Source organism: Epinephelus fuscoguttatus, linkage group LG2, assembly GCF_011397635.1.
Source record: "Epinephelus fuscoguttatus linkage group LG2, E.fuscoguttatus.final_Chr_v1".
Lineage (NCBI taxonomy): Eukaryota > Metazoa > Chordata > Actinopteri > Perciformes > Serranidae > Epinephelus > Epinephelus fuscoguttatus.
In genome coordinates, this window is record NC_064753.1 from 7,452,553 (window position 1) to 7,479,313 (window position 26,761).

The 26,761-nt window shown below is 40.9% G+C and overlaps 1 protein-coding gene across 6 annotated transcripts; it reads left to right on the plus strand.

Annotated features, from left to right (window-relative positions):
* The first annotated feature begins 943 nt into the window (after positions 1-943).
* Positions 944-26,491, plus strand: LOC125880566 (NLR family CARD domain-containing protein 3-like). Of its 6 annotated transcripts, none has more exons than XM_049563157.1 (11): positions 944-1,140; positions 2,523-2,666; positions 3,837-3,921; positions 6,292-6,402; positions 11,161-11,239; positions 11,349-11,568; positions 11,792-13,586; positions 13,694-13,867; positions 18,558-18,731; positions 18,873-18,919; positions 24,003-26,491. In XM_049563157.1, exons 3-11 carry the CDS (start codon positions 3,854-3,856, stop codon positions 24,539-24,541), a joined length of 3,207 nt encoding a protein of 1,068 aa, XP_049419114.1. In that variant the 5' UTR covers positions 944-1,140; positions 2,523-2,666; positions 3,837-3,853; the 3' UTR covers positions 24,542-26,491. The 6 variants fall into 6 exon arrangements, with proteins under 6 accessions (XP_049419114.1, XP_049419106.1, XP_049419133.1 ...); XM_049563149.1 differs by having other exon boundaries at positions 3,840-3,921; XM_049563176.1 differs by having other exon boundaries at positions 2,523-2,653.
* Positions 26,492-26,761: the final 270 nt, after the last annotated feature.

A 26,761-nucleotide genomic window follows, 5' to 3' on the forward strand; every position in this document is an offset into this window, starting at 1 on the left:
TTTATCTTTTTATTACATGAAACATTCTTGGTATTACACAAAATCAACATCATGGCTCCTGTAGGTGTGTTGACCCTGTAGACGTGTGGCCCCTGGAAGTATAGGGCTACTTGAGGTCTGATCCCACTGAGATGTTGCACCATTTGAAGTTCTGTTTGACATTTCAAAGTGCTGTGTTACCTTAAACCAGCTTAGTATTTCTGGACTGCACCTTTTTGTTACTTATTGATCGACATATGTAGAGTTCTGCATGATGTTGCTGAGCTGATCTTTAGATCATTAGATGGTCAGTCAGCACCATCTAGTGGACAGATAGTAGAACTCCATCATCTCATGTGTTACTTCTCTGACACTGGCTGGGTCTCTGCGAAAGATTGGATTGGCTCTGACATCAGTGATGGGAAGACCAGCTCTTTTCAAAGATTCGTCGGTTTTGGCTCAGCTCCCTTAGAAGAGCCTGCTCTTATGGCTCCCAAATGGCTCTTCATGTAGTATCACTCTAAGCCTTCTATTTTAGCCTAATTTAGCAAATATGAACGGTTTGAGTGTTGGTAAGTAATTGTTCATTTCATAAAAGCCTAATTTTTATGCATTTTTTCGTTACAAGAAAAAATTGCACAGTGCCCTCTCTCCTCCAGTTGCATGGATGGGTGGGCGGTTCTTACATGTCAGTGCAGGTTTGTTGTTGACCCTGTTCTGATGGATATTTTCATTTTACAAATTCTGCACTCAGCTTTGCAGTATCCAATATAATACAAATATAATACAATACCGCTCCCCCTTTCATAATGGTATGATCCTAGACTGTCCTCGCAAGTGATTGGCCGCATGGTGTGCCCATCGGAAAAAAAAGACCCACCCCTGCCTGCATGAAGCAGCAGCTGAGCAGCTGAAGATTCGGCTCTCTATGACGGAGTCGGCTCTTCTCGTTCGCTACAAAGAATCGGCTGTTAAAGCCGGCTCGTTCGTGAACTACACAACACTATCTGACATTACGCCTGACTGGTACTTTTTATAAGTGTGTGACAGCCACCTGAGTTCAAATGCACAGCACACTGCCGCGGGTGAATGAGCAGCTTCTTCTCTCCAGCACTCAAGGGTGGAAAGTGTCTGTACACTGGCCTGAAGTGAGTTCAGCAGGTGAGAGTCCTACCAGAGGAACCTGTAAATGTTTGATGAACAAGGTCATTTTAATCTCTTTGTGTTGTATCAGTGTTTGACTGTGCAGTATAAATGTTTCTCTCTGGAATTCTTCAGATTTTTCTGTGAGGTTTTGGCTCTTAGAGGATGCATGGATTACTGTTCAAAATCCTCGGATAGAACCAATAGCAGTCTGAATGTAATCTGAGCTCACATCATCAGTGAAAAATGCAGGACATGTCAAAAGAGGTCATACAAATCAACTTGTAGTCGTTAGCATTTTGCATCTAATATGACCTGCCTGGGCTTGACTGGAAATCCAAACTTATCTGCAGCTTTTAGCGCACTTGTTCGCACTTGCTGTTATGTTTTTAACCTGTGTTCTAACTTGCAAGCTAGGACCACTGATTCTCCAAACCTTTTTTTTTTATTTGTGTAGTTAATAAGTAATAAAATACTGAAGACATAGAAATACATAGATGCAGGAGTAAAACTATAGTAAAGTACTTTTACCACAATAAATACAAACTGGTCCACACCCATTGAGTGCACAGTTGCCCACGTACAGTTTCACATGGTGTGTGTTTGGGATACAGGTCAGAGGAAATTGCAGATTAAATAGTCAACTGAACCCATTAAGAAGAGCAATGTATTCAGACAGAGTTTTTGTGAATTTGATAGTACAATTGCTTTATTGAAAGTACAGTAGTACCATTGCCAATAGTGGGATAGTTAGTGGGCTAAACTAGTAGTTGAGGTAGCACGTTGAAAGGCACATAGTTAAAGTTATTGCCTTATAGAAGCTCAGTTTTAGTAAGTTTTCCAACTTTTGCCAAGAGGGAACTTTAGATACTGGTCCCTAGATTATGTTCACTGAGTTTCATGTAGATCGGTCAAACTTCCAAGGAAGAGATCGGAAAGTGTTTTTCCAGAAATTCAAAATGGCAGAAAATATATAGAACCGGAAGTTTGTTCGAAATTTGTTCCTCATGAGGAGAGGCATCTCTGTGCAAAGTTTCATGTCTCTACGACATACGGGGCATGAGATATGCCCACTCCAAGTTTGCAATTTCAATCGGTTGCTACAGCGCCCCCCTTTGGCCAATTGATATAATACTGCTTCATTCGCATCCTCCCATTGCCCTCTACCACTGTGCCAAATTTCACATGGATTGACCAAGTCAGTGAGGAGAAAAACGTGGAACAGACACACACACACACAGAGCTAGAGTTTTCGTCATTATATAGTAAGATGTATTGGAGTAGAAGTATACATTTCATCCAGGAAATGTAGTGGAGTAAAAGTCAGCACAACCTACTGGTCATAGACCGCCATCATCTCATGTGTTATTTCTCTGACACTGACTGGATCTCTGCCAAAGGTTGGACTGGTTTTGATGTCACTCCTGACTCAGTTCAAATGCAGAATGCCGCAGGTGAATGAACAGCTTCTTCTCTCCAAGTGTTTCTTTGACACATGAGGGTGGAAAGTGTCTGTGGACATTGACCTGAAGTGAGTTCAGCAGGTGAGAGTCCAACCAGAGAAACCTGTAAATGTTTGATGAACAAGATCATTTTGATCTCTTTGTGTTGTATCAGTGTTTGACTGTGCGCTATAAATGTTTCTTTGTGTGGAATTTTCTGTGGAAAAGTGAAGGTAAATGCTGGTAGTAAAAAAGCAAGTGGTTAGAATTCTGTGGATTATGAAGTTAATTTTGTCCTTACATGTACATCACCTTAAAAATGGAGTGTACATACACTTGAAGAAAAACAAGGTCTTTTCGAAACTTAAAGGATTTAAATAAAACCTTTGTGAATCCAGGGCTGACACACAGCCCCATGCAGTGGGGCAGTCAGTGCACAGTTACTTGTCACAAATCTTTTTCTTATTAATCATTACTCACCCTCACTGCTTTTTGCATTTATATGCCTCCACCATGAAGTCAGTCTCATTGTTGAGTGGAATGTAGTCACTAGCATTATGCATGTTATCTTACCTGTACCCTAGGAAATCTAAACTTATCTGCAGCTTTTAGAGCACTTGTTTGTGCTTGCTATTATATGATTAACCTGTAATCTAACTAGTGCTGATTGGCCAAACTTTCCAATTTTGTTTTTGTAGTAACAAAGTGACAAAAAATGCTTAGGACGTAGAAATATAAAGTTACTAGAGTAAAACTGGAGTAAAGCTAATTTTATTCCAATACACAGAAATGTATTTCAATCAGGAGAGACACGTTTTTTGGTTAGGAAAGAAAATATTTAATTACAAGTGCACATGAGAATGAAATGTGAAAATGTGAAAAGTCTTTGGCGATTAGACCCCTTTGAGATGGTGAGCTGTAAGGACGGTGATGGATCCGTAGCCAATTAGGGAACAGCTAGAAGAGTGCACGCCTGGAGGCAGCTGATTGGAGGAAGCAGTGGGAGTGAGAGAGAGGGATAATTGTGAATAAATGAGCACGGAAAGGTGTTCCTGATTGAACTTACGCTGAGCTTCGTAAGAGTAAAAGTATAATTTTCATTTAGGAGATGTTGTGTAGTAAAAGTGAAAGTTGACAGAAATTAACACAAATTTAATTACTGCAACAAAGTATTACTAAAGTCTTGTTACTTTGTTACATTGCACCACTGATGAGAACTGGTGTGTCCTGTGATGAAAACCTTGTTGTGGTGACAGAGTGCATCCCTCCCAGCAGGTGTGGACTCTGTGATGAATCAGTGTGAGGACAGTAAAACTGCTCTGTGTGGAGAATATAACAACCAGATCAAAGCTCACAGGTAAGATTACGATCTCTTACTGTCCATGATTCTTCTCTGTAATGAAAAAAACAAAACAAAACAAAAAAAACAGGTAACAATCACAAGAGTGAAACTGATGTTTCCTCAGCAAGAGCTCTATTTTTTTTTCACAAAAATACAGAATAACAACTTACATAGGAGTACAAGCACAGGCAAAAACGTCTTGTCACAGAGAGTACACACCCTCTTTTCTGTTACAACATGCACAGTATTTACTTGAGATATAATTACTTGCTTTCTTTTATATTACTCAACACAAAGTATCTTAAGATCAATAAACTCTCACAAGAGTCACTAACATGATGCATGAAAACATTACACAGCCACTGGTGCAGAATAAACTACAATACATGTGTACATATACACACACAAACTTTACCACACTCAGCAAAACCAAACTCTAATTCACTCAAAATGTCACACAAACTCTCCTGGAAACTCCTAAAATTATAACAAGTTATCACAGCCATGTTAACTTTGATTAACAAAAGCAAAATATCTGAAAAAGGCTGAATCATAATCATGAGAATGTATGGCATGCTTCCTCAGTGAGAACTTAAACGAGAAAAACACCGGCATTCCCCAGATATGTGGATGGAGACAGTTGATCTCAGGATCTCAACTTGTAGAGCAAAGATTAACACACTTTTACATAAATAAATAACACAATGAGGAAGGCAGTGAAAATTAATGTTTTTTTAGCATTTTAAACATTTCAACCATGTGAGCAATTTTCACTGTTTTACCCAATTTAATGATTTTAGCTAATCCTTACAAACTGTTACTCAGAAATGCATGTCTTAACCTTATTACAGATGTCAACATTAGGATACAACCCATGAACTTCCTTGGCCCACTTGTCACATCAGTGACTGAATTACTGACTAAATGTAATGTAATGTAATGTTGCTGAGTGTAATGTAATGTAAAAGGATTCAAAGAAAACCTTAGCTGACACACTACAGTGGAACAGTCATCTGTCACAAAATTTTACTTTCTTGAATTAGTACTCCCCCTCTCTGCTGTGGGATGCCATTTCCTGCTTCCATCATCAAGTCAGTCTCATTGTTGAGTGATATGTGATAGCTAGCTTGTTGCATGTAATCTGACCTGCAGCCTAGGCTTGACTGCCTATCCAAACTAATCTGCAGCTTTGAGACTACTTGTTTGCACTTGCTATTATGTGATTAACCTGTAAGCTCGGACCACTGTTTCTCTAAACCCTCAGACTTTATTTTTGTAGCAACAAAGTAATGATGAAGCTTAGGACATACAAAAACATACTGTAGACACAGGAGTAAAATACTTTTACTCCAATAAATATAAATGTATTGAAGTAAAAGTATAGAGTTCATGCAGGAAATGTTGTGAGAAAGCTTTGTATAAAGAAAAAAAAAACACAACGGAAGCTCTCGCCCCTTCACTCGGATTCCTCTCCATACCGGGCTACAGCCAGGTAGCTCATGTTCTTGTCAGTGCTCTGTGGTGGATTAACTCTTAACAGGTGATGATGTTTCTAAAATATTTCAAACTTAGTTTTGCATCTCTGGACTGCAACTTCTTGTTACTCACTGGCCAACATATACATTGATACTGATATATCTGCAATAAACTACAGTTGTGCGAATGCTTTTACAAAATTTGCATAGATCAGGGAGAACCAACAGCAGTTTGATTACTAATCTGAGCTCACATCATCAGTGAAAAATGCAGGACATGTCAAAACAGGTCAAACAAATCAACTTGGCTGTGGTGCATTTTATCCCGAACACAACCATCTTTCAACACTGAGACAGAGGCGGTTTGGCTGAAAGCTATTTGCACAGCCCTTCTGTCAACTGTCGCAGAGGCTGCAGAGTCCTGACCTGCTCAGTGTATCTGATGGAAAGAGAAACTGATTCAGTGTTTTCTGCAGTATCTGTGAAATCTTAGAGAGAGAGCAGTGACAACCAGTGGTGGATGAAGTACCCGAAAGCCATACTTAAATAAAAGAACAGATATTTCATCAGAAAAAGACTTTGGTAGAAGTCAATGTCACCCATCAGAATATTACATGAGTGAAAGTCTTGAAGTGTCTGATATTTACTATATTGTACTGTATTTACTATATATCTACTGTGCCCACTAGTCACATCAACCACCTAATTATTGACTAACAGGTCACAGTAATAATTAACTTCTGATAATAAATGTAAACAAATACCATATCACTGATTAGTGAGCTAATCAGATGAAACAGCATCTTTCATCAGATCTTGTTTTGATAAACAGAAGAACATTACTCATCCACTGTCTTCTTACTGATTTAGACCTAAACTCTTTCATTAGTCAATTGTTTGTTTGTATCAGGATGCAGAAGCTGAGCCCAGACTCTCCTGTACCCAGTTGTGTGTCCATGAAGAGTGACTGGTCTATGGGTCGTTTTGTTGAGTTTAAAGTTGGACAACCTATTGATAGAAGGTAAGAATTTAAACTAGTGTTTATGATCTGACTCTCCTCAGAGAAGGAATCATGTCTTGGTCCAGTGTAGTGTAAGGAAAGGAAGCCATATCCCCTGTGGTGTGCAGCTGGCTTTTTTCTTCCCTTTTTGCAGTGTCTAACAAATAGAGGGCTATCTCATGCCACAATTACCTGTATGCAGCAGCCATGTTTTCCTGCCATGAGGGATTTGGTGACAGACTGGTCTTTACCTACCCTCTTGTGAAGCACTTCCTGCAGGGGATATGCAAAAAAACACCAGGTGATGTGTGCCTCCTCCCTGCTATGGGACCGGACATTAATATTCGAGGCCTCGGTGAAGAATCCCTTTGAGCCTCTGGAGTTCTCTTCAGTGAAGGTGTTGTCATTCAAGACATCTTTGCTGTTTGCCTCAGCTAGAGACTGTGTGAACTGAGCAACTTGTTGGTGCACCCCAGTTGCTTGCTTTTGTGGCGACCACAGTGGGGCTACTCTCAGATCAAATCCCTCCTTTACTCCCAAAAGCGTAAGGATTTTTTGTTAGGTTAAAAGTTGTACAATTAGATTATTTTTGTCTTCAATCCCATGAGGGGGTAAGGGAGCATATTGCATCAGCTCTTTCCAATTCGTGTTGGGATGTTGGCATGTTATGTTGACCCCTGGCCCCCGTCTGATGCACTGTTTGTGTATGTTTTGGTGATGGTGTGGCTGTTAAGGCCCTATCCAAGAAACACTTTGCGTGATATCTTCGTGAGTGCATCTCCCAAGCCTACGGGCAGGCAGGGACCCTCTGTGGTTCACATACACTCGACACATGGTGAGGCACTGTCAGCAGAGTTGTTCACCAGGGTAGGTGTCAGTTACATATGTACAGTGGAAGTGTGGTCTATTCCCTGGCTATTCATACTGTTCTATCTCTTGGACATGTCTCTGCTCGCTGGAACAACACAGGACTGGTGAAAGGGACTGGGTGTATTTCAGCTGTGTTGCAACTGGCTCCCCTCTAGGCATGATACAACAACTTGTTTCCTTGCTCCTTTATGACCCGGAAAATGCCACTGTGGTGGCCTAGGTTATAAAGAGAGGTCTGGAGTGGAATGAGGACCATCACTGGCTTCAGGACCAACAACCACAGAGGAGTTGAAGGCAGCGTGGACAGGGCCAATGAACTGAATCTGTTTTTTAACAGATTTGACACTGCTGGACCTGCCCATTCCCCCCCCCCCCCCCCTCCCCGACTCTTCTGCAGTCTGTCTTGGTCAACCATCTCCCACTCCACCCTCTTCCCCCACTCCTCCCTCTCACACCTCAACACCCTCCTGCTTGACCCCCCCTCCTCCTCCTCCTCACACCTCCTCCCCCCGTGGTCACACTGACTGCTCTCTCCATCATGAGGACTACACCCCCCCCCCACGTGTCATCACCTCCACAATGTGCTTCACTGCTGACCATGTGAGAAGACAGCTGATGAGACTCCACTCAAATAAGGCTGCAGGCCCTGATGGTGTCAGCCCCAGGGTGCTCAAAGCCTGTGCCCCCCAGCTATGTGGAGTACTTCAGCTAGTCTTCAACATGAGCCTGAGTCTCCAGAGGGTCCCCTTGCTGTGGAAGACATCCTGCCTCGTTCCTGTGCCAAAGACGTCGCGTCCCAGTGGCTCCAAGGACTACAGACCTGTGGCATTGACCTCCCACATCATGAAGACCCTGGAGAGACTCGTCTTGGAGCAGCTCCAGCCCATGGTCAAGCCACTTTTGGACCACCTCCAGTTCGCGTATCAGCCCCGACTTGGAGTTGAAGACGCCATCATCTACCTGCTCAACCGTGTCTACACCCATTTGGATAAGCCGGCGAGCACTGTGAGGGTCATGTTTTTGACTTCTCTAGTGCGTTCAACACCATCCGTCCAGCTCTACTGGGTGGCAAGCTGACAGCAATGCAGGTGGATGCCCCCCTGGTGTCCTGGATTGTAGACTACTTGACTGGCAGACCACAGTATGTGCGCTTGCAACGCTGTGTGTCAGACAGAGTGGTCAGCAATACTGGGGCCCGCAGGGGACTGTCCTCTCCCTTCCTCTTCACCCTCTACACCACGGACTTCAGCTATTGCACTGAGACCTGCCATCTTCAGAAGTTTTCTGATGACTCTGCTATAGTTGGATGTATCACCAAGGGTGATGAGGATGAGTACAGGGCTGTTGTGGATAACTTTGTCACATGGTGTGAGCAGAACCATCTGCAGCTCAACGTGGCAAAGACAAAGGAACTGGCGGTGGATCTGAGGAGGACCAAGACACCGGTGACCCCTGTTTCCATCCAGGGGGTCAGGTTGGACATTGTGGAGGACTATAAGTACCTGGGGGTACACATTGACAATAAACTGGACTGGGTTAAGAACACTAATGCTCTCTACAGGAAGGGCCAGAGCCGTCTCTATTTTCTGAGGCGACTGAGGTCCTTCAACATCTGCCGGACTATGCTCAGGATTTTCTATGAGTCTGTGGTGGCCAGTGCTATCCTCTATGCTGTTGTGTGCTGGGGCAGCAGGCTGAGGGTGGCGGACGCCAACAGACTCAACAAACTGATCCGCAAGGCCAGTGACGCTGTGGGAATGGAGTGTGACTCTCTGATGGTGGTGTCAGAGAGGAGGATGCTGTCTAAGCTACGAACTATCTTGGACAATGTCTCACACCCACTCCACCATGTGCTGGTCAGGCACAAGAGTACTTTCAGTGGGAGACTCATACCACCAAGATGTACCACTGAGCGCCACAGGAAATCATTCCTGCCTGTGGCCATCAAACTGTACAACTCCTCCCTCTGAGTGGCCCTGTGACTATTTCACACACTGCAATAATTTAATCTAACTTGTGCAATAACCCCATTCACCCTGACTGTATATATTTTGTTTGTGTAAATAATCTTGTTCAGTTTACAATATATATATGTATATATATATATATATTTATTTAAGTTTATGTTTGTTAATAATTCCTGTTTATTTAACTCTATATTTGTTAATACTAATGTTTAAATTTCTTATATTTTCACGTATATTTCCTCTCTTGCAAGGAGCAACTGTAACATAAACAATTTCCCCTCGGGGATCAATGAAGTATTTCTGATTCTGATTCTGATTCTGAAGAAGTAGGCAGGCTACAGTGACTAACCTTTAGCTGATCAGGATCAGTTTGTCTGGGTCGATGTTATATCGCGACAGAGCATTCATATATCGGGCTCCACCCACTATGCTCATTGGGTCCGTCCCAAGTCTCTTAAATTACTGCTAGTGCTACTGCTAGCCGACTTTGCTAGCTGTTTAGCCCCTCCCACCTAGGAAAAAATGTGAGGAGCTAGCGCTAGGAGCGATGAGCGAGCATTGTCGGTTTAAAAGACATGAGACATCATACAGTTTTGCATGTATTACCATTGTTACTGAGTCATTTGCCAAAGTTTGTGGCAATTAAAGAACGGTCTGTAGCCCTGCCACTGTCACTGTGATGAGCATCATTGTCATTATTATTATCATCATTATCATTCCAACGCCATCATTCAACAAGTCAGCTGCTGAGTGAATAAGACATATCAGACCTGTCAGTCTACCTCAGTCAATTCAATTTTATTTATACAGCCCAATATCACAAATCACAATTTGCCTCACAGGGCTTTACAGCATACGACATTCCTCTGTCCTTATGACCCTCATAGCGGATAAGGAAAAACTCCCCAAAAAAACCCTTTAACGGGGGGAAAAACGGTAGAAACCTCAGGAAGAGCAACTGAGGAGGGATCCCTCTTCCAGGACGGACAGACGTGCAATAGATGTCGTACAGAACAGATCAACATAATAAATTAACAGTAATCCGTATGACACAATGAGACAGAGAGAGAGAGACAGAGAGAGAGAGAGAGAGAGAGATGCAGGACAGGTAATGACTATTGAACATTCCGCTCACATGACATGCAGGACAATTAATGATGGGCAAATGTGTGCTACTGCTAGCGAGGAGCTAGCAGTAGCACTATAAAAATAAGAGACTTGGGACGCACCCATTGAGTCCAGTAGAGGGCCCCACCTGTGTGAGATAGAACAAAGGTTACCATATTGTAGCCCTTGCTCTATTAGCACAGGAGGAGCCTTCTACCTAGGGGCCTTGTCATTCCTACACCGCTCACTGTGGAGGGTGTAGGATGCTGACAGCATCAGACAGCTCCTTTACATACTGTTGGCTCCGCACGTAATCGGGTAGGCACATCTTGATTGGCAGGCTACATTTATGCAAATTTCAGTGGGTGAATGTGTGCTCGTGATTGGAAAAGGGTATTTTCCAGAGAGTCCAGTAGAGTGCCCTGCCTATGCTAATAGAACTGGGATTACAAAATCATAACCTCTGTATCTCACTATGTTCTGACAATTTTTTTTGTTTAATAAAAAGTTTTGGTGGCCAGTCCAGCATTTCTTTGTTTTTTACTACATGTGTCTGTCTCCGTTTTGTATGTATCAGACTGCAGCAGCAAAGACCAGTCTCTTTTGAGGCCAGCTGCGTGTCCATTAGGAGTGACCAGTCTATGAATATCCCTTTTGTGTTTAAAGTTGGACAATCTTCTTATGAAACGTAGGCATTTGACATCCAGAAAGCCCATCACATCCAGGAGCAGCATTTACTTTGGAGTTCATATTGACATCATGACAGAACATCTTTAACAAATTCTGTGCAGATTTGTGTCATTGAATGTCCTTGAACTTGATCATATGTCCACAGAGTTCAGCAGGAGGGCTTGGAGATTCCCATTGATCAGTCTGTCCAGCAGCATCAAACAAAACTGCACTCCATATTTATGGTGAGTACGTTGCTCTGTTTAGACCAGCAGGCCTTCAAACTAACAGATGAATAACATGCTGTGCTCTACCACTTCAAAGTAAGATTTTCAGCTTATTATTCTGTTCCAGCTGCTGGAGGAGGACATCATTGCTTTTTCAAAGACTGAGCTGAAGAGAATCCGAAGGGTTCTGAGTCCAGATTACCCATTAGACCTGTGTGAGGATGAGGAGGTGTTAGACAGTAAAGATGAAGAGCAGAGGAGAAGCAACAGAGAGGCATTTCTGATGATCACACAGCACTTCCTGAAGAGAATGATGCAAGAGGAACTGGCAGACTGTCTGCAGAGCAGTAAGTGGATTTTAACAGATTTAATATGATGGAAAGAAGAAATTGAGGCAACATGAGAGAATTTTCAATTTCAAACATCTACTGTAAATATGCTGCATATGTCTGCATCAGATCAAAGGCTGTTTGTTATCCACTAATGACCTGAATAGAACACTATACCACCAAATTCTCTGATTTTGTGTAGGGTTCACTCACTAATTCCATTTGTTGTTTGTTTATTCAGGAACTCATAGTGCAGTGTGCCAACATAAACTTAAATCTAACCTGAAGGAGAAGTTCCAGTGTGTGTTTGAGGGAATTGCTAAAGCAGGAAACCCAACCCTTCTGAATCAGATCTACACAGAGCTCTACATCATAGAGGGAGGGAGTGGAGAGGTCAACAATGAACATGAGATCAGACAGATTGAAACAGCACTCAAGAAAAAAGACAGACCAGAAACAACAATCAGATGTGAAAACATCTTTAAAATCTCACCTGGAAGAGATGAACCAATCAGAACAGTGATGACAAAGGGAGTGGCTGGCATTGGGAAAACAGTCTTAACACAGAAATTCACTCTAGACTGGGCTGAAGGCAAAGCCAACCAGGACATAAAGTTCATGTTTCCATTCACCTTCAGAGAACTGAATGTGCTGAAAGAGAAAAGGTACAGCTTGGTGCAACTTGTTCATCACTTCTTTACCGAAACCAAAGAAGCAGGAATCTGCAGCTTTGAAGAGTTCCAGGTTGCGTTCATCTTTGACGGTCTGGACGAGTGTCGACTTCCTCTGGACTTCTGCAACAATGAGATCCTGACTGACGTTACAGAGTCCACCTCAGTGGATGTGCTGCTGACGAACCTTATTAGAGGGAAACTGCTTCCCTCTGCTCGCCTCTGGATAACTACACGACCTGCAGCGGCCAATCAGATTCCTCCTGACTGTATTGACATGGTGACAGAAGTCAGAGGCTTCACTGACCAACAGAAGGAGGAGTATTTCAGGAAGAGATTCAGAGATAGGGAGCAGGCCAGCAGAATCATCTCTAGCATCAAGACATCACGAAGCCTCCACATCATGTGCCATATCCCAGTCTTCTGTTGGATCGCTGCGACAGTTCTGGAGGATGTTTTTAAAATCAGAGAGAGAGCAAAGCTGCCCAAGACTCTGACCGAGATGTACATCCACTTCCTGGTGGTTCAGACCAAACTGAAGAACATCAAGTATGATGGAGGAGCTGAGACAGATCCACACTGGGATCCAGAGAGCAGGAAGATGATTGCGTCTCTGGGAAAATTGGCCTTTGAGCAGCTGCAGAAAGGCAAACTGATCTTCTATGAATCAGACCTGACAGAGTGTGGCATTGATATCAAAGCAGCCTCGGTGTACTCAGGAGTGTTCACACAGATCTTTAAAAAGGAGACAGGGCTGTACCAGGATAAGGTGTTCTGCTTTGTCCATCTGAGCGTTCAGGAGTTCCTTGCTGCTCTTCATGCCCATCTGACATTCATTAACTTTGGTGTCAATCTGCTGTCACAAGAACAATCAACATCCTTGTGCCCTGCAGTGTTAGGATGCAAAGCAACACGTTTCTATCAGAGTGCTGTGGACAAGGCCTTACAGAGTCCAAATGGACACCTGGACTTGTTCCTCCGCTTCCTCCTGGGTCTGTCACTGTCAACCAATCAGAAACACTTACGAGGCTTGCTGAAAGTGGCCAAAAGGAGCTCACAGACCAATGCGGTAACCACTGAGTACATCAAAAAGAAGATAATGGAGAATTTCTCTGCAGAGAAAAGTATCAATCTGTTCCACTGTCTGGATGAACTCAACAACCGTTCTCTAGTGGAGGAGATCCAACAGTCCCTGAGATCAGGAAGTCTCTCAACAGATAAGTTGTCTCCTTCTCAGTGGTCAGCTCTGGTCTTCATCTTACTGTCAGAAAAATATCTGGATGTGTTCGACCTGAAGAAATACTCTGCTTCAGAGGAGGCTCTTCTGAGGCTGCTGCCAGTGATCAAAGCCTCCAACAAAGCCCTGTATGTGCACACATAACTATTCAGATTAGATGCCTTTTTCTTTAATCAGAAATGTAAACAGCTCATGTTTGTAACTGTTTTGTCTTGTATTGCTGATTCCTCTCCAGGTTGAGCAGCTGTAAACTGTCAGAGAAAAGCTGTGAAGCTCTGGCCTCACTTCTCAGCTCCCAGTCCTCTAGTCTGAGAGTGCTGGACCTGAGTGACAACAACCTGCAGGATTCAGGAGTGAAGCTGCTGTCAGCTGGACTGGAGAGTCGACAGTGCAGATTGGAAATTCTCAGGTCAGTAGTCAGTTGTTTCTAATGAACACTTTTTTGTCATTTTTATGATGTTTTATAAAGCATGGTAGCAATAATGTTCTGAAGGGTTTTGCATTCTCCCAAGCTGGTTATGAGTATAGTGTTGTGGTTCTGTATGCAGAAATTTGACTTGGATATATGAAGTGGAGGTTTCTTAACAAGTGTTTGGTCTAAAGATAATAATCCCCATGATGAGCGGGAAATAAGAATAACAAAAAGAAAAATAGATGGAGCTGCAGATGGCTGTTGGTTCTGTAGTAAAGTTCAATTTGATATTACAGTTGTCTAAGTGAAGACTATAGTATAAGCCAAATCATGTAAAAGACTACTCAAGTTCTATAAAAGCAAGCTAATTACAGTTTGTACTGCCCTAGATCAAAATCAAATCAAATCAAGTTTATTGACCAAGCTGACCAAGATTACTAACATGCCAGGAATCTGTCTGGTCAAACTGACCTCCACCCCCCCAAAAACTATTTGTAAACAAATAAACCGATCTTTGTCCTGAATCTAAAATCAGTGGAGGCAACCAATGTGAGATTAAAATCGTCAATCAAATGGGCTTGCCTTCCCAGCTAAACCTTTCACATGGAGGTTGAGCAATATCATAAACTGACAGTTAGAACACACCCTAACCAGTTTTCCACCTCCAGAGACTCGCGCGTGTCAGGGCTAGTCTCATCTGCCAGTCACCTTGCCACATTGAGTGCCTCTGACCTATCTCACTAATAACCACCAACAAATACAGTTAGATTTGGTGGGAAAAGTCTCTGCTCCCTCAGGGTGGCTCTGAAAGAATCTCACCAACAACAAGGATTCTGCTGTGAGAGCTAATCCTCCAAAACAAAATGATTGCTCCCTGCTTGATAAGTATTATCAGGGATTCGTTAGAGCTCCCAAATCAAAACAGTCACAGTGATCCACCATCCAAAATCTATACAAGAAGAATTATCTTCTCAAGGGAAATACACTAAACTAATATGTTACTAACCTATGTGAAGCAACAACATGTTGCGATTTCCCTTAAAAGCAAGCAAGCCCTTCTTATCTAAGATGTAACTCAATTATATGAGTCATGTCAGATGAATATACGGCAAGACAGACAGTATTTTGATGCAAGGAGTCTCACTGCAGCATTCTGCATGAGCTGCAGGCGAGACAAAGATGACCTGCCAACACCGAGGTATAGAGAGTTGCAATAGACGAGCCTTGAGAAGATTAATGTAGCGGTTACAATCTTTTCACTGGAAGGGTTCACAGGGTTTACTAACATGCCAGAAATCCATCTGATCAAACCAACCCACCAACCCCCCCCCCCCCCCCCCCAAAAAAAAAAAAAAATGTCAACAAATAAACCAATCCAGCAGCGGATCTTTGTCCTGAATCTAAAAGTGGAAACTCCCATGATTCATCAGCTATCATTGCAAAGAGGTGGTCTATTGTTTTTATGCCAGGGAATGAATCTGCTGTGCTGCTCATAAATCTGAGTTAGTCAAACAAATGGGACTGCCTTCAAAGCTAAACCTTTACACGGAGGTTGAGCAACGTCATAAACTGACAATTCGAACACACCCTTAATTTCCCCCTTTTCAAATGGGAACCAGTTTTCCATCCCCACAGACTCTCATGTCAGGGCTAGTCTCATCTGCCAGGCACCTTGCCACAGTGAGTAATTCTGAATTATCTCACTAATAACAAACAACAAATGGTTATAGTTAGATTTGGCGGGAAAAGTCTCTGCTCCCTCAGGGTGGCTCTGAAAAAATCTCACCAACAACAAGGATTCTGCTGTGAGAGCTAATCCTCCAAAACAAAATGATTGCTCCCTGCTTGATAAGTATTATCAGGGATTCGTTAGAGCTCCCAAATCAAAACAGCCACAGTGATCCCCTATCCAAAATCATACAACAAGAGTTATAATTTTCTTCTCAAGGGAAATACACTAAACTAATATGTACAGTAGCTAACCTATGTGAAGCAACAACATGATGCGATTTCCCTTAAAAGTAAACAAGTCCGTCTTATCTAAGATGTAACTCAATTATATGAGTCATGTCAGATGAATATATGGCAAGACAGACAGTATTTGCAAGGATGCAAGGAAAATATTCAAAATGAAGCTCAGACATCACCCTGGCAGGAGTTAAAGGAAGATATGGCAGGATACTAACAGTATCCTGATTTGAGGGCAATATTCTAAGCTAAACTGTACATATCCAATGTGAAGCAACACCACACTATGGTAACACTAGCTAGCAGAGCCCTTCTCCTATGAGACGTTACTTGGGCAGTACACCTCAAAATAACTTTTTGGCAGATACTAATAGTATCCCCATCCAAGGGATATATTCTAAACTAAAAAGCAAGAAGGAGATTGAAACTGTCTTTAATGTCAGTGAGCCCCTCTCATCCAAGATATAACCTTATACTGAAAACTCTCTGATGAATAAAAGGGAAATATTCCACAACTAAAATGTACATAAATGATCTACAGAAACCCTACTTTTATGCAAATGTGTAGAAGTGCAAATAGTTCATGCTTATCACAAATTGGACCTGAACAGTAACGGCACAGCAGCAAAGTGAAACTGAGAAAATAACAAACAACAATGCAGCCACAGCTAGCTTGTCAACATTACCAAGCAAACACAACTTGCACTGAGCCAAAACATGCCATGTCACTAGCAATGAACAAAAGCATAAGAAGCACAGCAGCACTTACTTAGCTTAGACCCATGCACAATGGTGAGTCAAATCTGGCATGTAGGTGAGTTGTCACGGTCCAACAGCCAACACAGGAAATCCCTGCTTTTCCTAGTATTTATGCTTTTCAATGAAGTCACCCAAAACGAGAGGCAAAGACTGTGTCAAGTAAATGGCAGCAGCAAACAGCATTGGCTTGAACGTGCGTAATAAGCAGAGTAACAGTGATAGTATCATATTATAGTGTCCCCACCTGCATGAATATGGTTGGATACTACCAGCCACACAGTGAATGAGCCCATGAGGCATATCGCAAGCCGCTGATGACAGTCAGCCATTACAAGCAAGACTTCAGCGCTCTGCCTGACCAGCACTGTGCTCTATTAGTGTCAGTGACAGTTACAGTCTTGGACTAAACTAGAACTCATTTCAATTCAGAGAGTTTACACTGACTCTGTGTGTGTGTGTGTGTGTGTGTGTGTGTGTGTGTGTGTGTGTGTGTGTGTGTGTGTGTTTTGTTAATTTATTTTAAAACATTGAATTTCCACAGTATTAAATGGGCGAAAATAAATAAATGAAGAGAATAAACTGGCAGACAGGCAATTAAAAGCTAAAATGTGGTAAAATAAAAGGACTTTTAAAATGGCTAAAATACTTAAAAAATGCCCAAGCACAAGATAGTATTAAATAATTTAAAAAATGATTAAACAAGCATAGTTCATATATATATATATTTATACAACAGTTAGTTCCGGCCCTGCAATCTGATTGGTCGAGAGACAGTAAAACTGTGACGATATTGGAGTACAACATCACGGTTATTTCACTGTGTATGTATCACTCTGCCTCACAGCTGATTGCAGTCAACAATCAAATCAAAACTGACGGTTAGTGTCAGTTAGGTCAGCAGTTGCGCTGCATCCCTGGAAAAGTATTTAAACAAACTTCCACCAGATGCAAATGCCCTTTATCTGAAGCCCAGGATGACAGCAGCTCACACAGACAATATCTGGTACGCTAAAGCTCCGCTGGGAATAAACTCACTCACACAGATGCTGCCACAGATGTGTAAAGAGGCAGGGACAACAGCTATCTACACCAATCACAGCCTCAGGGCGACTGCCATACAGAAGCTGTCAGATGCGGGTCTTGAAGCTAGGGAGATCATGACAGTGAGTGGGCACAGGCATGATGTTGTTTTAACGTAGCCTATGTGTAAAGATAGTCTTCTAATTAGGAGTCGGGCCCTAAAATATACCTTTTGTCTTGCACGTCTGAGAGCTCGTCAAAAAGCTACTGGAAGCCATTCATCCACAGTCCACCATGCAGTCACCAGAGACTTATTTCACCAGCTGCACAATTAATGGAAACGTGCAGATAAATGTGTATAAAGAGTAGGTGTCTGGCGCACCATGTCTGCGTTGCAACGGTGACAGCGGAGTCCTGAGGGAACTATTTTTGTTGGAGGAAGACAAATAAAATGCTTAAATTATCTATTTTGTCCTTATTTTTCAACATTTCTTAATCAGCCTTGTTGTGATTGTCTTCACCTCTGACCAAATCACAGCCATGACGATATACGAGTATAACATCACTCCCTCTCGTGTGATATTGCTTAAATATACAGTATATATATATATATGTGTATGTGTGTGTGTGTGTATATATATATATAGTAGTAGTAGTAGTATATTGTAGTATATATATATATATATATATATATATATATAGTTTACAGTTAATCACAGCAGTTTCTAATCATCTTAATCTTCAGTCCAACATGCAGTATAGGACAACAAATCCATAAAAAATATGCATGCAACACATATAAATCAGTAGCATATGTATATAATATCATGTATGAATACTGATAAATATATACAGAATATAATTTAAAACATGCAAATGTTGTGATCAAGTGGAAAAAAAACTTTGCTTAAAGGAATGTCCCACTCTCACATGTGTTTAGTCTGTCAGGCTGTATGATCACAGAGGAAAGCTGTGTTTCTCTGGCCTCAGCTCTGAGCTCCAATCCCTCCCACCTGAAAGAACTGGACCTGAGCTACAATCATCCAGGAGATGCAGGAGTGAGGCTGCTGTCTGCTGGACTGGATGATCCCCATTGGAGACTGGACACTCTCAGGTATGGACAGATGGCCAGACAATTACAACACTCACACTGTCTCTCTGCCATTCTGACTCAATAAAGAACTCTGGTTCATGTTAAATGGTGGATCTGAGTGTAGGCATTTGAAGGTGGTTGTGACTGTGTTTCGTCCTGCAGGGTGGACCCTGGTGGACTGCAGAGACTGAGACCTGGCGTGAGAAAGTGTGAGTGTTTTTTAAGTTTCATTCATTACACTTGAGCTGCACATGTTAGTCTAGAATTTTACATTTCCTTAACTGAAGTACAGTCACAAATTTCCCCAGAGTTTCAATCGTGATTTAGCTTCTGTTTTTTGTCAGTGGGGTTGGAAAGATGTTAGATTTCAACACAACAAACTGAACACAATGATCCAACAAAGCTAATGAATACATTCCATTAAAGCCTCCCCCCAATCAGTGTTAATTCTTGTTTAACAGTGACATTCTCTATTAAAAATAGATGCCAAAGAACCTATAAACGAAAGATGGGTCATTACATCTGTAACAGCGTTCAAATTTTGCATTGGTGCTGGTCTTTGGTGCCACTTCTGTTGAAGTAGATGGGGTGGGCATGGCAAGTCCCACTATAAGCCATTGTAGCGTTTCGTGCTGTTTCAACTTGAAAAATGCTTCCACAAAATAAAAATAAAAACACACACATTATGGGATGTTGACTGATGGTTTTATCTAAATGTGTGTTTGTTTTCCTTGTTATTAGTCTCCTAACAGATGATGGCTCTGTCCGTTAGCTGCATATTTCAACTCAAGCCTGTATGGTGCAGTACATCATGATACATGACCAAACGGGGCAGGTCCAACTTATTATCACTGACCATACTACTACAACACCTTACAGTTTGTCTCAGGGATTTACATTTGTACTCTTTTGATGTGGAGTTGGACTGCAGCTGTTATGTTTACATTTTAGAAAATGTAATTAATATTTTGTAGTGTAGGCGCATTGTGAAACCACAACAGTAGGGGCATCTTTGAATAATATGTGTAATAATGTTTCAATAATACGCCATTTGAAAAGCAGGGGAGATCTACAAAATACCTGAAGTTAAGATTTTCCTTAAAGTCCAAGTTAAGGTTTCCTCAAAATAAAATCTGTTGCATAAAACACCATTAAAATGTTTACTTAAGTAGTTATGCCTTTCTCCTTGTCTCGGTCTTATATACCTAAGGGATCCCTAGACTGTTGCACAAAAGAGCTTAGCAACAAAAGCAAGGTAAAAAAAAAAAAAAAGGTACCTCTGACTCTGATCTGTACTGCAAAAAAAAAATCACAAAAAGTTTATGGTGATAAGTGAATAAACTAACACACCCCCAGAAGAGTGTTCTGTGACCAGGACAACCCAGTGGTTTTGATTTTACTCTATAGATTTGACTAAATGAATTGTCATTGCAACTTCTTTCTACAATCCTTTTCTGTTTTCTGCTATTTGGGGATCAATTATACTTTGCAGTAGCAAATTTATTCCTCCAGAAAATTTTGAATAATTCCATGTGATTTTAACATACTTTGAGAAAGAATGAACACTCGTCTTCTATTATTGGGTTGCAAAACAAATTTTGGTTAAAACCTGTTCAGTTTCAGTTTCAGTTTATTTTATTTATAAAAAGGACAGTACACATTAATCAACATTACTGTAAATGTTTTAGCCAGCCGGCTAATTTGCAACTGTAGTCCTCAGGCAAGATGTTATGAAACCATAACCTAAAACAGAAGCATTAAGAGTAAGATACAGTATTTACAATATATACAGAACAGGACAACATAATAATACATAATAGCAATGCAAAAAGCATAAAACAGCAGCATGCAGTCTAATAGCAATCAAGCCATATAGTTATCCATGCAAAGCAGCGATAGACAGGCAGAGCAGCAGAACTTGAACAGCATAATGATGGACATGCAAAAAGCACAGAGCAGCAACATACAGTCCAATGGTAATCAAGCAATATAGTCAGCCATGCAGAGCATCAGAACTTGAGCAAAATAAAATACAAACTAGGTATTAATCAGACTATTGGGTGTTAGTACATACCAAGCCATGCAAAGCTGGGGGCCTGACAATGGACAGAGACATTTAGCAGGTTAGCAGCAAGTTGATGAACAATGGTAAAATACATCATAAACTAGTTAGGAGTGATCATATTTTTGTTTTTTTAAAAGCCAGGTTAAAGGGATAGTGCACCCAAAAATGAAAATTCAGCCATTATCTACTCACCCATATGCCGGGGGAGGCCCTGGTGAAGTTTTAGAGTCCTCACATCCCTTGCGGAGATCGGCGGGTGGAACGGATAGCGCACCTAATGGCAGATGGCGCCCCAGACTATCGTCCAAGAACACAAAATTGAATCCACAAAGTATCTCCATACTGCTCATCTGTAGTGATCCAAGTGTGCTGCAGCATAAAAAGTTGTTTCGAAAAATGTCATATGAACTCTGTTTTTAGCCTCACTGTAGCCTGTAGCTCTGACTGCTTCTCTGTGCTCCGCGTTCATGTGTGCGCGCTCAGGGTGATTGGTGATGCACGGTCTCTGAAGAGCAGAAATCATTTCGCCGAGCCATAGTTGTAAAATTTCTCTTACCGTTGTTGTTTTGCCGTGAAACGTTAATTTGGCCATACGGTACGTCCCGGTAGACTGACATGTTGTGCTGCATTCAAATGAATCTGGGTGAACATGATGGGCTTTAGGACCCGTGGGGGGGCATAACAATGACCGCATTCAGCAGCCGGCACCTCCCCCACAACTTAGTTTAGTTTAGTTTTAGTTTTATTAACACATTCTTAAAGAAAATTCAAATATAAAAGCAACAAATACATCACATGTGCAGGTGAGGTAGAAACCCATTACGGGCTTATCTAAAAATCCCACCTAGAAAAATTAAAATAAAATTAAAATAATAACAGTAATAATACTAACAATGCAGTGTGAAGCATCAACAAAATATCTTATACCTAATTAATATTAAATTCAGAAAAAACATAAAATCACAAAACAGCACACATGTTGAAAACATAAGTTTTCAACATGTCAGTCAAGCCTCTACAATACCAGTCAAGCCTCTACAATACCAAATCTCTTTGACATCAAAGCTTCCTTGAGTTTCATTTTATATCTAGATAGAGACATAGAATCGGTTAATAAATGCAAATTTGTATTCCCTAATTGGACTCCACGGTATCTTAATGAAAACTGTCCTCGAGATGTATGATACATTGGTAGGTACAAGTTATTGATTTGTCTGGTTGAATAATAATTGACTTGAGAATTACAAATGAAAAGTGTTTGGAAACTTTGTGGCAAGTCTGTACCCATGTACTTCAATTTAAAAATAAATGTACATATTTGAAGAATATTTAAATCAAAAATAGCCAGTAGATTACATTTCAAAAAACAGTGGAGCGGTTGGGGCACATGACTTGGAAAAAGTAGCCATTCTGACAAAACGCTTTTGCAGCAGTAGAATTTTATGAAGATATGTGGGGAAAGTACTGGCCCATACAATATTACAGTAGGTGAGATATGGATATACCAGACTATAATATAATGTTAAAAAACAAGATGAATGTACGAAAGCGCAAATTTTTCTAATAATCCCCAGAGATTTTGTGACCTTGTTGCAAACAAAACTAATATGCTCTTTCCAAGTAAGTTTCTCATCAATTAATATCCCTAGGAATCTTGTTGATGAAACTTTAATCATTACTTCGCCATCAATATGCACTTTCACTGAATCCAAATTATAATTCATTTTCCCTGCAAATATCATAAAATGAGATTTTTTCACATTTAATGCCAATTTGTTAATTTGAAACCATTTTGAAAATGCATGAAGGCCATTGTTTAAAAATGAACAGCGTTCTGCTGACTCTAATTGGCTTACAGTGCTGTCAATCTGGTGTTGGTGGGTATAGCGTCATTCTATTGGCTCTAACGAATCGAATGAAGTGTCAGTCACTCAAATCGACCGATCCGTTGCGGAGATACCAGCCTCCAAAGCACAGAACAGTAAATTTGCTTAGAACATGACGCTCTTAAATACTTGATTCTGACTGGTCAATCATCAAAATTCTGCGGTGTTTATTTCTTGAGGTATCATCGCTGCTCTGCTGCTCCATTGCTAGGGACGTCATAGCAACGGCCTTAGACTGAGGAGCATCAAAATCAGTTAACGTTAGTCCACACAGGCCAAACAGGATCGGAGTGGCAAAATGCAGTATTTTCAGGACATCACTTTTAACATTTTTGGAGATGACAAAACGCTTGATGTTTGGCTAAAAAATGACGTCCCCTGAAAAAAAAAAAAAAAAAAGAAAGGAAGAGAAACTCGCAGGGCCGTCAGGAGAAAACTGGCACCAACAACTAGAAGAAGTAAGTAATAAGTCATGTTCTGAGCTGCGCGTTGGGGTTCCATTCCCCTGTCGGACTTATTTTTCAACTGTCACCGGCTCACTATACATTATCCCTTACTTCACATTTAGATGTGTGTGTGTGTGGTCAGTTTGGAGTGGGAAATACATGGAAAAAACGAAATGGACAGTTGTACGTGCATATCCTAAACATCATTAGGGATTTACAGAAACAAAAAATCAAACATGGTCATGTACATATGCCATGTAAGCCGGTGTGACAGTGAGTGTGTTGTGTGTTGTGTGCTACTGTCCTGCATGCGTTGCTGTCTGTTGTCCCGTGCCATGGACTTTAAGTTGGAAACGAGGTGCTTTATTAGTTAAAAAAAAAAAAAACAAAACAAACAAAAAAAACACAGAGGCTTAAAAGATCCAGGGCTGAGCCCAAAAGATCCAGGGCTATAGCTGGGAATGTCCAGATCTAATGACGTCCATGCTTTCTGCCACCTCAAAATAGCAATAGCAATATGCCAACAGTGTGCCTGACCACACCTCCAAGACTTACGTGCCCATTGGCACACTGATTTACATTTGCTGTTTACACAGTGTGGGAGCTGGTTGTGAAAATAAAAACTGTGTCCGTCTGAAACACGCAATGACAGTTACACTGTGCTGTGCACCGCTTTGGTTCAGGTCTAAGAATTAGCCCCTCAACTCTAATGCTAAGTAACTGTTATTGCTGTTCTAACTGGATTGCTGAATTTCAAGTTAATTTTGTCAAACATCATTCACAGTTGAATATGAAATGGAGGTTTGTATGATTTACCTTTGGTGATTGTCAGTCAAATTGTTGATACATCAACATGATAACTTGTAGCTGTGTTGTGTCTTGATCTCTCCATCAGATGCCTGTGAACTGGAACTGGACACAAACACAGTAAACGGAAACCTCAAACTCTCTGACAGCAACATGAAGGTGACAAATCTGAAAGGGAATCAGTCATATCCTGATCATCCAGACAGATTTGACCACTGGCCTCAGCTGCTGTGTAGAAATGGTCTGACTGGTCGATGTTACTGGGAGGTTGAGTGGAGAGGAGGGGTTTCTGTATCAGTGACTTACAGAGGAATCAGAAGGAGAGGAAACAGTGTTGACTGTGTTTTTGGAGGGAATGGTCATTCCTGGAGTCTGTACTGCTCTGGTGATGGTGACTTTGTCTGTCACAATAACAAAAGAATTCCCATCTCCTCCTCTCCTTTCTCTGTCTCTTATAGAGTAGCAGTGTATGTGAACTATCCTGCTGGCACTGTGTCCTTCTACAGAGTCTCCTCAGACACACTCATCCACCTTCATACCTTCAACAGCACATTCACTGAACCTCTTTATCCAGGGTTTACAGTCTGGTCACCTGGTTCATCAGTTTCTCTGTGTTCTCTGGTCTGAGAGTCTCTCCAGTGTACAGAAACACTGCTGACTGAAGATCAGCTCCTGAGCTTCCATCACACACATTAATGTTTAAATGGGATCTATTATGCTTATTCATATTTTGTGTCATACATCGTTACAATGAAGGATGTTCATATCAAATGTGGTCAAAGTTTAAAATAATGAGGCAGCATTTGTTAAAGTAATCCCTGTGAGCCAAAACCTCAGGCTTCAGACCGTTTTATATACAGTACTCCGTTTCCAACTGCTTTTCTTTTACTAAGGCTAGAGTATAACATCATAGGCTATGCCTGGTTCACACTACACCACATTTCTGTCCGTCCGGGAGAAGTAGTGAACGATAAAAAGAAAACAAGCTAGACTTTCTGTCAGAATGTCGAGAGGTGTCTCACTCGTGGCGTCGGTTGTCGTCTATTATGACACACTACAGGAGATGAAACGATGGATTATCGTGTGCAACACTCATTGTCGTTCACAATCCGACACCGTATGTTCCTACGTCTTTCTATAATTGAGCTGATATCGTGTAGTGTGAACCAGGCATTAGTGTGATGTCTTTATATTGTCATCTTTTCCAGGCACGTTGCTGCAGGTGTTTACATAATGTAGCCTACACTGTTAAATGAAGCTATATGCTAACGTTACGGGAACATGTTGTGAATTTCTCCCTGATTTTGGATCATAGTCCAGCTAGGACATGTCAGATTGTGTTTAGAGGCTTTTATTGGTGATTTTTTTTTACTGTAAAAAGAGACGCTGTTTTCCGTCACAGTCATGAGAAACACCAAGAAACATTGACCAATCAGAGCAAACTGTTCTTTTTTTTCTTAAAGAGACAGGAGCTAAAACAAAGACAGAGGGAGAATATAGGAGTTCCAGCAAAGATAGCATGAGAAAAATGAAGTGTTTTATTAGATTAAAGCATGTAAACATGTTGTAGTAGAAAGCTTAAAAACAAGAATGACCCTGAAAATGAGCAAAATAGATCCTCTTTAAACACACACACACACACACACACACACACACACACACACACAACCTCACCAATTTATACTTGAATCATTCATCATTTGTGTTACAGAAAGTACATAGTTTCTGATCATGTTATTAAAGAATAACCTAACCCTTCTATTAATGTTGTCTTTGCTAACCTCCAGTGGTTTACCTTCTCAGCTCTCTACATGTACAGGTGTGCTCCACAACACTGTCACATTACTGCCGGGTGCAGTTCCAGCTGTGGTAAAGGCAGTATAGGCAAATACTAAGGGTGCCATCATCCAAAGGGGGTGCCACAAATGAGGGAAGAAAAAAAAATCAGAATTTTTATCTTTTTTTATCTTTTCATCTTTTATCTATTTTTTACTCATATTACTACTTTTTTATTTAACATCAGGTGAAACCTAAAACACTACATGAAAACAAAAAAAACATTAAATCCGTGTTGAAATCAGCAGGAGGAGAGCTAGTTATCATTCAGTCTTGTAAAATCTAGCTTTTGGTGAGAAACTTGAATAAATCCAGCTGTTTGATGGAAGAAATTGTTGATGTTTTCACAGCACTATCGAATAGCTGTTAGAGAGGGAACTGTGATATATCATATAAAATACAAAGGCTTTTTGCTTATTTTTTTGAAGATGTTTTTTGTGTGAAAGAAGGTTATGTTAAAGGTTGTTTTATGGATGTGTATTATTGAATTTGTGCTCATTCAAAGGTAGCATAATAAAGGAATGAATTACTTTAAAACGTACAACAAAAACCAAAAGAAACAAGAATATGAAAACATCGGTATCTGCTATTGGCCAAATTATTATTTTAAACATTGGCCCATTTTGAAATTGGTGCATCGCTAGTTCAAGAAAGTTAATTTGTATATTTTATTATTATTTTACAATGTCATATATGATTTTATTGTTCATTCTGCTGAACTACTTAATTAAAATAAATTTTACTCATTGACTATTGTTTCACATGATCATTGTAACACATCTAGGCTACAACATGTTACAGAAAGCAACTTATATAGGCCTAGCAGTTAGTTCAGACCGAGTAATTTGATTGGACGAGAGGCATTCTGTGAGTGCTGATATATCACTGGGACATGTAACAGTAAAATCACTCCGCTCACAGGTGCTATAAATATAAACACAACCGTTAATTAACCAGCTGTCACACTCGCTACACTGACACAAACTGATACTATAGCGTTACACAAGAAGA